Source organism: Sinocyclocheilus grahami, unplaced genomic scaffold, assembly GCF_001515645.1.
Source record: "Sinocyclocheilus grahami isolate Dianchi unplaced genomic scaffold, SAMN03320097.WGS_v1.1 scaffold632.1, whole genome shotgun sequence".
Classification (NCBI taxonomy): domain Eukaryota; kingdom Metazoa; phylum Chordata; class Actinopteri; order Cypriniformes; family Cyprinidae; genus Sinocyclocheilus; species Sinocyclocheilus grahami.
In genome coordinates this window covers 652,273-661,761 of record NW_015505811.1, presented here as the reverse complement: position 1 = coordinate 661,761, position 9,489 = coordinate 652,273, and the positions used below count along the sequence as shown (strand labels likewise).

Here is a 9,489-nt window from a genome sequence, read left to right as displayed (position 1 = left end):
GACCTGACTGCTGTAGCACCCTCACTTGAGGGGGTGAGCTCTCCCGTGCTGTACTATTGCCAGGCGGCAGCTGGGAATTTCGCTCGTCGTAGCTCCCTGAGCCCTGAAGCACCGAGGTGGCAGGGGTATCAATGAACCTCCGTGAGGGCACTGAGGGAACAACCGACCTGACTGCTGTAGCACCCTCACTTGAGGGGGTGAGCTCTCCCGTGCTGTACTATTGCCAGGCGGCAGCTGGGAATTTCGCTCGTCGTAGCTCCCTGAGCCCTGAAGCACCGAGGTGGCAGGGGTATCAATGAACCTCCGTGAGGGCACTGAGGGAACAACCGACCTGACTGCTGTAGCACCCTCACTTGAGGGGGTGAGCTCTCCCGTGCTGTACTATTGCCAGGCGGCAGCTGGGAATTTCGCTCGTCGTAGCTCCCTGAGCCCTGAAGCACCGAGGTGGCAGGGGTATCAATGAACCTCCGTGAGGGCACTGAGGGAACAACCGACCTGACTGCTGTTTACAGCCCCACAGCACCCCTGTGGGGCTGTAAATACGGGATGAGTACGGTTTCTCCCATGATCTTGACACCTCAGCATGGAGATCGGGGAAAAATGGAAGGCCCCCGTCGTGAAGGCTGTGATCTGGATTCAGAAAACGCTCGTCTAATTATTTTTAGGACGAGCGTCCTGTATCTAGGCTGGCCAAACGATATTTTATTTTGGCGTGAAACACACCCCATAATCACGAATCACACCTCATACGCGAGGGACTGTGGTGGCAAGCCCACAGTCTCCTCTGTCTCGACACTCACCACATCCACCTCCTTGGAGGAAGATAGATGAAGCGTCTGGGCTTCTCCGAACACTGAGAGAGAGCCGCGGATCTAGCGGGTGAGGACCGAGAAAAGGACGAGCCCGTCTCGGATCCCTCCACTAAATCCACCTGCGATCCCCACGACAACCGTCTACGCCATGCCTCGGAAACAGTGGGACCGCTGCCAGCGAGATCGCGAGCCTGGCTGCTCTCATCAAACACAGCCAGGCGAGAGCGGAGCGTGCGCAGCGAGAGTAACTCGCAGTGATGACAATCAGCTCCTCGAAAGCTGACCGTGCATGCTCCGCTCCCAAACAAACGACACACAAATTGTGTGTATCCCCCGCCACCAGATATCGTGGGCAGGGAGGAACACAGCGTTTGTAACGCCATTCGCTGGTTTGCGCTCTGCCGGATGCGCTTTTATACTTTCTGGTGCTGACGTCACCCCGCTCGTGACGTCTCGCTACTCCATTGGACTGATTTGACATGTGCTTCAGAACGCGGTCACGCAAGGGCGTTCCCAAAGCGACTTCGACGCAGCTCGAGTTCCTGAAGGGGAACTGAGGGTCTGACCCATGTCAGGAACGCAGTAATGCAGGAATGCAGTTTACTCACCTACAACCCTTAAGATAGTTGCTTACGAATGGAACTTAGTATCTCCAAGAAAAGAACACTGTGTTAGATGTTGTTAGAATTAACTTTACCGTTAACCTATCAGAACCTGTAGAAATGACGTCTAATGATGATCCATATGACTATAAGTACTAGTGTTTCTGAATTCTAAGTTAGTTCAAGGCTGGCTCCTCTTACTCATTTTCTACGGCCTTTGGAAGTGTGGAGAACTGGAAGTGTGTCTTCAGTAAATTCTCTGACAACTGAGTGAACTTTTTTACTCCTGGACCATTGAGAATATTGGTCTCTCTATGGGGATTAACTGTAATTTCCCTACAAATCATTCTCTCTATGGTTATGGATATTTATCTTATGGGTGTGTACAGTAGCATCAACCCTCCTGTGTAATGGTGAGGCCAGGTTTCCTTTAATATAAATTAATCCACAAAATTGGATTATCAAGACACCAAACTAACAAGCTTGAGAATCCTTCTATAACTACAAAATGTTGCTATGATGAAGCTGTTTTATTTTTGATACTTGTGGTATTCCTAATATATTTTTGAAATGCTTAACAGGGGAATGACAGACTTAGACAAACAAGCAATCGAGTACTGCTTTTCAAACAACAATTTGTCGTGCATCAAGGAAATCAAATCTCAAGTGGAGTGCATTGTTTTATACATTTTTATTTCTTTAGCCTCTGTTCTTACTGTGTTTCTGAATCTGCTGGTGATCATCTCCATCTCTCACTTCAAGCAGCTGCACACTCCAACCAACCTGCTCATTCTCTCTCTGGCTGTGGCCGACCTACTTGTTGGACTGATTGTTATACCACTGATGGGAATCAGATATATTGAGACATGTTGGTACTTTGGAGAGACATTTTGTTCTTTGTTTCCATTTATCCTTTACACTGTTGTTTCAGCATCTCTTGGTAATTTAGTTTTCATATCTATAGATCGTTACATCGCTGTGAAAGTTCCTCTGCAATATTCAACAAGGGTCACAACCAACAAAGCTGTTTTTTGTATAATTTTAAACTGGCTATGTTCAAGCATATATTCAGTTATCATGCTATATGATGCTATCTTCAGTACAGAAACCCTAATAACATGTTACGGGGACTGTATTGTTACCGTTAAGTTTGAGTATGTTCTCACAGACCTCATTGTTTCATTAGTGGCCCCTTGTTCAGTAATCATATCTTTATATGGGCAGATCTTCTGTGTAGCAAAATATCAAGCTCGGCTTATAAACTCTGTCACAAATGTCAGCAAGTCAGAAAAAAAGGCAGCAAAAACACTGGGAATTGTGATAGTAGTTTATCTTCTGTGTTGGATACCATATTACATAGTCTCTCTTTTTCCAGGATACGATTCAAATGAATCAGCTGTAATGAATATTATGTGTTGGATTATGTATTTGAATTCTTGCATGAATCCTCTTATTTATGCATTATTTTATCAATGGTTTAGAACATCAGCTAAACACATTCTGTCTCTGAAAATATTTGAGCCATCTTCAGAATATTTAAGTCTGTTCCCAGAGGTAAATGATCAGTAATCTGTAATGTTAAAACTGATTTCAATATGTATTTTGCTGGCCAGACTGTAGTAATTCACTTTATGTACTGCAACATTTATCTTCAAAACCTCCTGCTGTTTGATAGCAGGTTAACAGGTTAAAGACAACCCACTGTAAAACTGTGTATACAGCTGTGTCAGGAAATAAATAAGAGATAAATAACTGTAATACAAACTATTACTGCATGTGTCTCCTGTTCCCCTGAATCCCAAAACATACAGAACATGAAAGTGTGTGTGTGGGGGGGGGGTGATTCTGTTATATTCCTGAGACCTATTAAAAAGGTTCAGCATTCAAATCTTTCTACATCTTTATTGTGACAACATTACTCAGATAATAATAATAAAAATCAGCTGTGTGCAAGATAAAAGCAACAAAAAAAACTTAATGAGTAAATATTTATAAAAAAAAATATCACATTTACTTTAGTTTTCTGTTTGAAACTTACAACGTATTCTAATGAGTCTATATATAAGCATCAAAATGTAGAAAATGTCTTCACTATAAATAATCCGATTAATACTGCTTCAATCAACAATTAAGGGGATACTGTGGCAGTCTGTGGTACTGTAACCAAATTTGCCCAGAGCAATGTGGCAATGACATCTAATGGTTTGTACAACCAGAAGTACAAGATTTGTAATCTGCCATCTCCTTCACTAGTGACTATCCTGAGCAGCAAAAGAGAGGAAAATGAAAAATAATAATAAAAAAATAACCGGAGAGATAGCAGGCCCAGGCAAAAGATACACTATAATATTACCATTTGCTTACTAGGATGTTATTTGCAAATTTTTCCAAAATGCATGGCTATTAAAAACTGCCCATCAGTGGAAAAAGAATCAGTTTGCTTCCAAATAATGTAATTATGACATCTACCAGCAGGAGCTAACAGGGCTACCCTCACTAATATATGAATGAACAATATATTAAATGATATAACGGTATATTAGAAAATATACAGAATAATATTTTGTGTAAATATATTACGATATATTGAATAATATAAGGGATTGCCGCTTTCATTTATTGAAAAATGTGACAATATATTTACTTATATATCACAATGTAATTTTATATTCAGTAATACACTTTATAATATATAGATGTACATGTGATAAGATATGGTACTGCATATGTAGAAATATAACGAACTCATGCAGTATATACACACACGCACACAAATATTGAAATATATATTTCTTATGTTTAACAATCATTTACAATATACTTATTTTTTTTAATATAGCTCATTTACAATAGCATAAGCACACCAACTCATAATACACTTGGTGAACAGACTATCACTTTGCTGAAAAGTGCACATCCATTACTTTTAATTTAAGTATTTAACCATCTTAAAGGTACTTGGCCAATCGTCATCCTAACCACAGGCTCTACTCTTCAGCACAATGGTAACCCCACAAACTTACACATACCAGAAACCCCTTTTAAATAAAAAAAATATCACAACATTAAACACCAACATATCTCCCCCTATAATAATATTGAGCAAAAACACATGAAATAACACTTACTGTTAAAATGTTTACTCTCCAGTCAGAAGCAAAGCATGCTGGGAATTAGAAATCAGCTGTAACTCATTCAGTGAATGTGTGTGTGTATATGTGTGTACATGCATTCACATATATATGGCAACATGTGTGTGCAATATATACTCAATAAAGGATCACACATTAAATCTTCATTTCTAAATATATTTTTATGTATCAGTATATAGCCATACATTGTCAATGCATATATTGCTGTATATTGAAAAATATAAGCACTAGTTTCCCATATATGGAAATGTATTATGTAATATATCGCATTATATTTTGCAGTATAAAATCCTATACATTTTTGTTACGTAAGGGTATGCAATCCAGACAAACTTGGCAGTCTTGTAGGTGAAGCTCTTTAGTGCTGATGGAGTGCAAATGCTCAAGTAGATGGCGCTGTTAATAAATTGAACAAATTTAAGTACCCAAAGATGTTTTGGAGTTAAGGATCCCAAAATTTGTGCCATAAATGTTTGGACTAACTTCAATCAGTGTGTGAACTGATTACAAAGTGTTCTGCAAGATGCCATTGACTGCAAATCAGATGAACTACATACAAAAGGTGCTTTGGTGCTTGGCTCCTGGTTAAACCTTTTGTTTGTTTATGGATATCTTTATGAAAGTCTTTAAAGACAGAAAATTAAAAAATATCACAGTACAAATCTTTTCTAGTATTCTCAAGAATAATACGAGGAATAAAATCAGATAAAGCTAATGTGGGGAGACAAAGAAAGTTTCAGAGAGTGCAATTCATGTTCATGGCTATATAACTGCAGCTAAAATTAATATTTGCTTAGTATACCGTTTATGAACATATATGTTCATTGAGAGAATGACATTCACTGAATTTAACATTCCAGTCTTGATTTCCAAACATCATTATCCATCAGTGAGCATACGGATTCAAATATTCTAAGGAGTTATGTGTTTAAATTATATTTTATAGCTGTTAAAATAAAGCAAAGAGGATTCAGATATTAGGCAGGCATACAAGGTCCATGTTATACAAACCCAATTCCAAAAAAGTTGGGACACTGTACAAATTGTGAGTAAAAAAGGAATGGAATATTTTACAAATCTCATGACATGGTAGACGAGTTTTTTTGTATTATTATTATTATTTTAAGATAACGGGATTTAGACATGGTCTCAACATACAAGGTCCATGTTAAAAATGTTAATATGGTCAAGAGAAAACAACTGTTTTCTGTTAAATAAAATAATCCAGCAGATAGCTGTCATGATATCACAGTCGATTTGCTCTCAGATTTCCTCCTCTCCGAACTTTCCTTTACACATTTACCAACCTACATCAAGGAGTTTATAACATTCACTTGCTGATGTACAATAAAAAATGCCTTCAAATACAAAGTAATAATCACTGTACAAGGAAACAAGAAAAATATATCAGATCAGTGACTCTCCACACAAAATTATTTTAAACTCTTTAAAAAATAATGAATTGATCATTTATCCTCTGGGAAAAGACTCAAGTATTCAGATGATGGTTTAAATATTTTTAGAGTCACAATGTATATAGCTGATATTCTAAACCATTTATAAAACAGTGCATAGATAAGAGGATTCATACAGGAATTCATGTACAAAATCCAGCATGTTACATTAAGTTCAACCGATTCTGTTGACTTATTTCCTTCAATAAGGATGACTACATAGTAAGGTATCCAACACATGAAGAAAATGGCAACAACAATCCCCAGAGTTTTTCCTGCCTTTCTTTGTGATCTGCTGACACCTGTGACAGAATTTACAACCTTGGCCTGGTATTTTGCAACACAGAAGATTTTCACATATATAGACATGATTACAGAAGAAGGGGCAACGAAAGTGACTATGAGGTCTGTGACAACATGTTCAAACTTAAAAGATACTCTACAGTCTCCATAACACCTGTCATGTGTCTCTGGGTAGAACATAGTATCGTGTAAGATAATGACAGAATATATGCCACAACACAACCAATTTATAATAATACAAAAAACAACTTTATCAGCCGTGACCCTTACTGTGTATCTCAAAGGGTCACTCACAGCAATGTAACGATCTACAGATATAAAAAACAAATTACCAAGAGATGCTGTAACAACCATAAAAATAATAAATAAAAAAAGAGAACAAAATGTCTCTCCAAAGTACCAGCATGATTCTATGAATCTGATGCCCATTAACGGTATAACAATCAGTCCCACGATCAGGTCAGCCACAGCCAGAGAGAGAATGAGCAGGTTGGTTGGAGTGTGGAGCTGCTTGAAGTGAGAGATGGAGATGATCACCAGCAGGTTCAGAAACACAGTAAACACTGATAATAAAAAAATGAACATGTACAAAATGACATATTCCACTTCAGGTTTGATTTCTCTGAAACATGACAAATTGTGGTTTGGAAAGCAATATTGGATTTCTTGACTGTTGTCCTCCATGATGCTCTGGTCAGACATTTTCACAATTGATTATATCCTTTGTAGCCTGCCCCTGTTGTTTACTGTGTTCCTCAAAGCTGCCACTTCAAAGCTGTGGTACAATATTTCAGCTGTGAGTTCGACTTTCTACTTTCTATCGCAGATTAGACTCTAATTTATATGAAGAGAAAACAGGGACATCCCATTAAATGTGAGGTTGGATTATACTGCATTAAACCCACCTACTAGATAAATATTCAAAGCATTCAGTGATGAATTGGATGGTGTCTCATATAATATTTGGGAGTGTGCAAATATTTCATAAAATACAAACATTGAAATTTAAAGGACTCGCATATTCTCATCTTTATGACCTTTTGAATATAAAACACTTGGCAGATGTCGAAGGTCTTTGGATCAGAGACTTTTATTAGTCCCCAGGTCTAGACTAAAGACTAGGAGTGTTCAGCTTTTTCTTGGTTCCATATTGTGGAACAATTTACCCAGTCAGTTTTTAAAGCAAAGCTATAAACCAGGTGTCACCAAACTCGGTCCTGGAGGGCCGGTGTCCTGCTGAGTTTAGCTCCAACTTGCCTCAACACACCTGTCTGGAAGTTTCAAGTATACCTAGTAAGACCTTGATTAGCTAGTTCAGGTGTGTTTGATTAAGCCGGGCATACACGGTGCGATTTTTGCTGTCGTACGAGCTCGTACACAATTTTTTTCCCTTCGGGAGAAATCGCATGGAAATCGTTGATATTCGTATGGTCGTGGCTCGCATCGTGTGAGAGGTATTTACAAGCTGAGCTTGTAAATACAAGTTACAAGTCGATCATTTTTAAACATGTCGAAAAAGTTTGGGAGATGTTGCTTTGAACTTGTGAGGTGTGCACAGTTGAATGGGCTGATTTGTTGATCTATCTGAAGTTGTCCAATCAGGAGCTGAGGAAACCCAGCGAAGAAGAAAGATGATGGCAGCACCACGGCGAATGTGGACTATTGAAAAGACATCTTGCTGAAATATTTTTTTTTTTAATTAATGCTCAAAAACAGTATACAAACAGTAATACAACCATCAACAAATAAAAATGAGAGACAATGACAACAAAAGAAAAAGAAAAGAAAAGAAAAGAAAAAGGGGGTGTTTAATACATTACAAACTGAAAAAACAACAATTTGAGACTTCCATGTCATTTAAGACAGGAAAAGAGTTACAAACAGATAAAGCTTTTAAAGCTGTTTTGTTCTTAGACAATTGGATCAATGAAAGATTGCTCAAATTAAGGTGAGATGTAGTATAAGCAGCTACTTATTGTTAGCTATAGTGTGTAATATGCTTTATAATTCACACACACTGACCAGACGTCCCAGTTTCCTGGTGCTGAAAAAGAACCTATGTCTCGTATCAATATTATGCAATTATGAGAGAGGGAGAGAGAGAGAGAGAGAGAGAGAGAGAGAGAGAGAGAGAGAGAGAGAGCGAGCAGTTTTATTTAAATGTACTACATATAGGTTACACAGTTTATTATACACTGCCCTTCTCTCAATTCAGTTCAATACATGTCATTACATCAGGGAACTTCATGCGGTTGCTTCGGAATTTGGCGGGTCGTAAAATCATGTCGTATATCACTGCGTCCGTACGATTTTCAGATAAAATCACTTGTGACGTGCGTGGACATACCGTCAGAATGCTCACTGTGAATGCCCGGCTTTAGGGTTGGAGCTAAACTCTGCATAACACCGGCCCTCCATGACCGAGTTTGGTGACCCCTGCTATAAACCTTTTTTTTTTAATCTTCAGTTTATCTGTGGCTGGTGAAAGTTTTAAAGTGCCCCTATTATGTCATTTTTAAGGTTCCTAATATTGTTTTGGGATTCTCCTACAACAGGTTTACATGCATGTAAGGTCAAAAAATACTTTCGTTTTCTCATGATATACATTTAATTTCACCGAATTTCTCAATGATTTGTAAATGATTTGTATGAAGCAGTTTTAAAGGGGTCATATGATGTTGCTAAAAAGAACATTATTTTGTGTATTTGGTGTAATGCAATGTGTTTATGCGTATATATGAGAAACTTTCTCGTAATAATGACTTAGTTTCTCGAAATAATTACTTAGTTTCTCGTAATAATGAGAAACTTTCTCGAAATAATGACTTAGTATCTCGTAATAATGAGAAACTTTCTCATAATAATGACTTAACCTAATCCAAAAAAAAAAGAGAAAAAAAAAAAAGACTTCCTCGGTGCCTGCGGAACGCAAGAGTGACAGCACGCTAGCGCCATCTGTTGGTCAAAGCCATGCACGAACACCGCTAACATTGCTTTGTTCTGTAATCTAAAGTGTATCATGCTATAGTCTGTCATTAAATAACGATTTCAGATCAATTATCTGTATGTAGTCTTTTGTGTAATAGTTACTCTGCCAGATAGTTATGGCTTCAAACATTCCAGACCAATATTTCAGTTAAGAAATCCAGGCATTTTATGAAGAAAT

The 9,489-nt window shown here is 38.0% G+C and overlaps 2 protein-coding genes across 2 annotated transcripts in view; one reads left to right on the top strand and one right to left on the bottom strand.

The window, feature by feature from the left end:
• The window catches only part of LOC107558095 (trace amine-associated receptor 13c-like), a 27,794-nt gene extending 25,143 nt beyond the window's left edge, over positions 1-2,651 (top strand). Inside the window, exons 3-4 of the mRNA XM_016241715.1 lie at positions 2,087-2,568; positions 2,639-2,651. Coding sequence (XP_016097201.1) covers positions 2,087-2,568; positions 2,639-2,651 — 495 coding nt within the window. The remainder of the gene's footprint in view (positions 1-2,086; positions 2,569-2,638) is intronic.
• A 3,381-nt stretch (positions 2,652-6,032) lies between these two features.
• Positions 6,033-7,007, bottom strand: LOC107558105 (trace amine-associated receptor 13c-like). The gene has a single exon (XM_016241722.1). The coding sequence runs from the start codon at positions 7,005-7,007 to the stop codon at positions 6,033-6,035; it is 975 nt and encodes a 324-aa protein (XP_016097208.1).
• Between the last annotated feature and the right edge of the window lie 2,482 nt (positions 7,008-9,489).

Excerpts from the sequence above, each read along its gene's own strand:
- LOC107558105 (XM_016241722.1), bottom strand. The coding sequence starts at position 7,007 with ATGGAGGACAACAGTCAAGAAATCCAATATTGCTTTCCAAACCACAAT.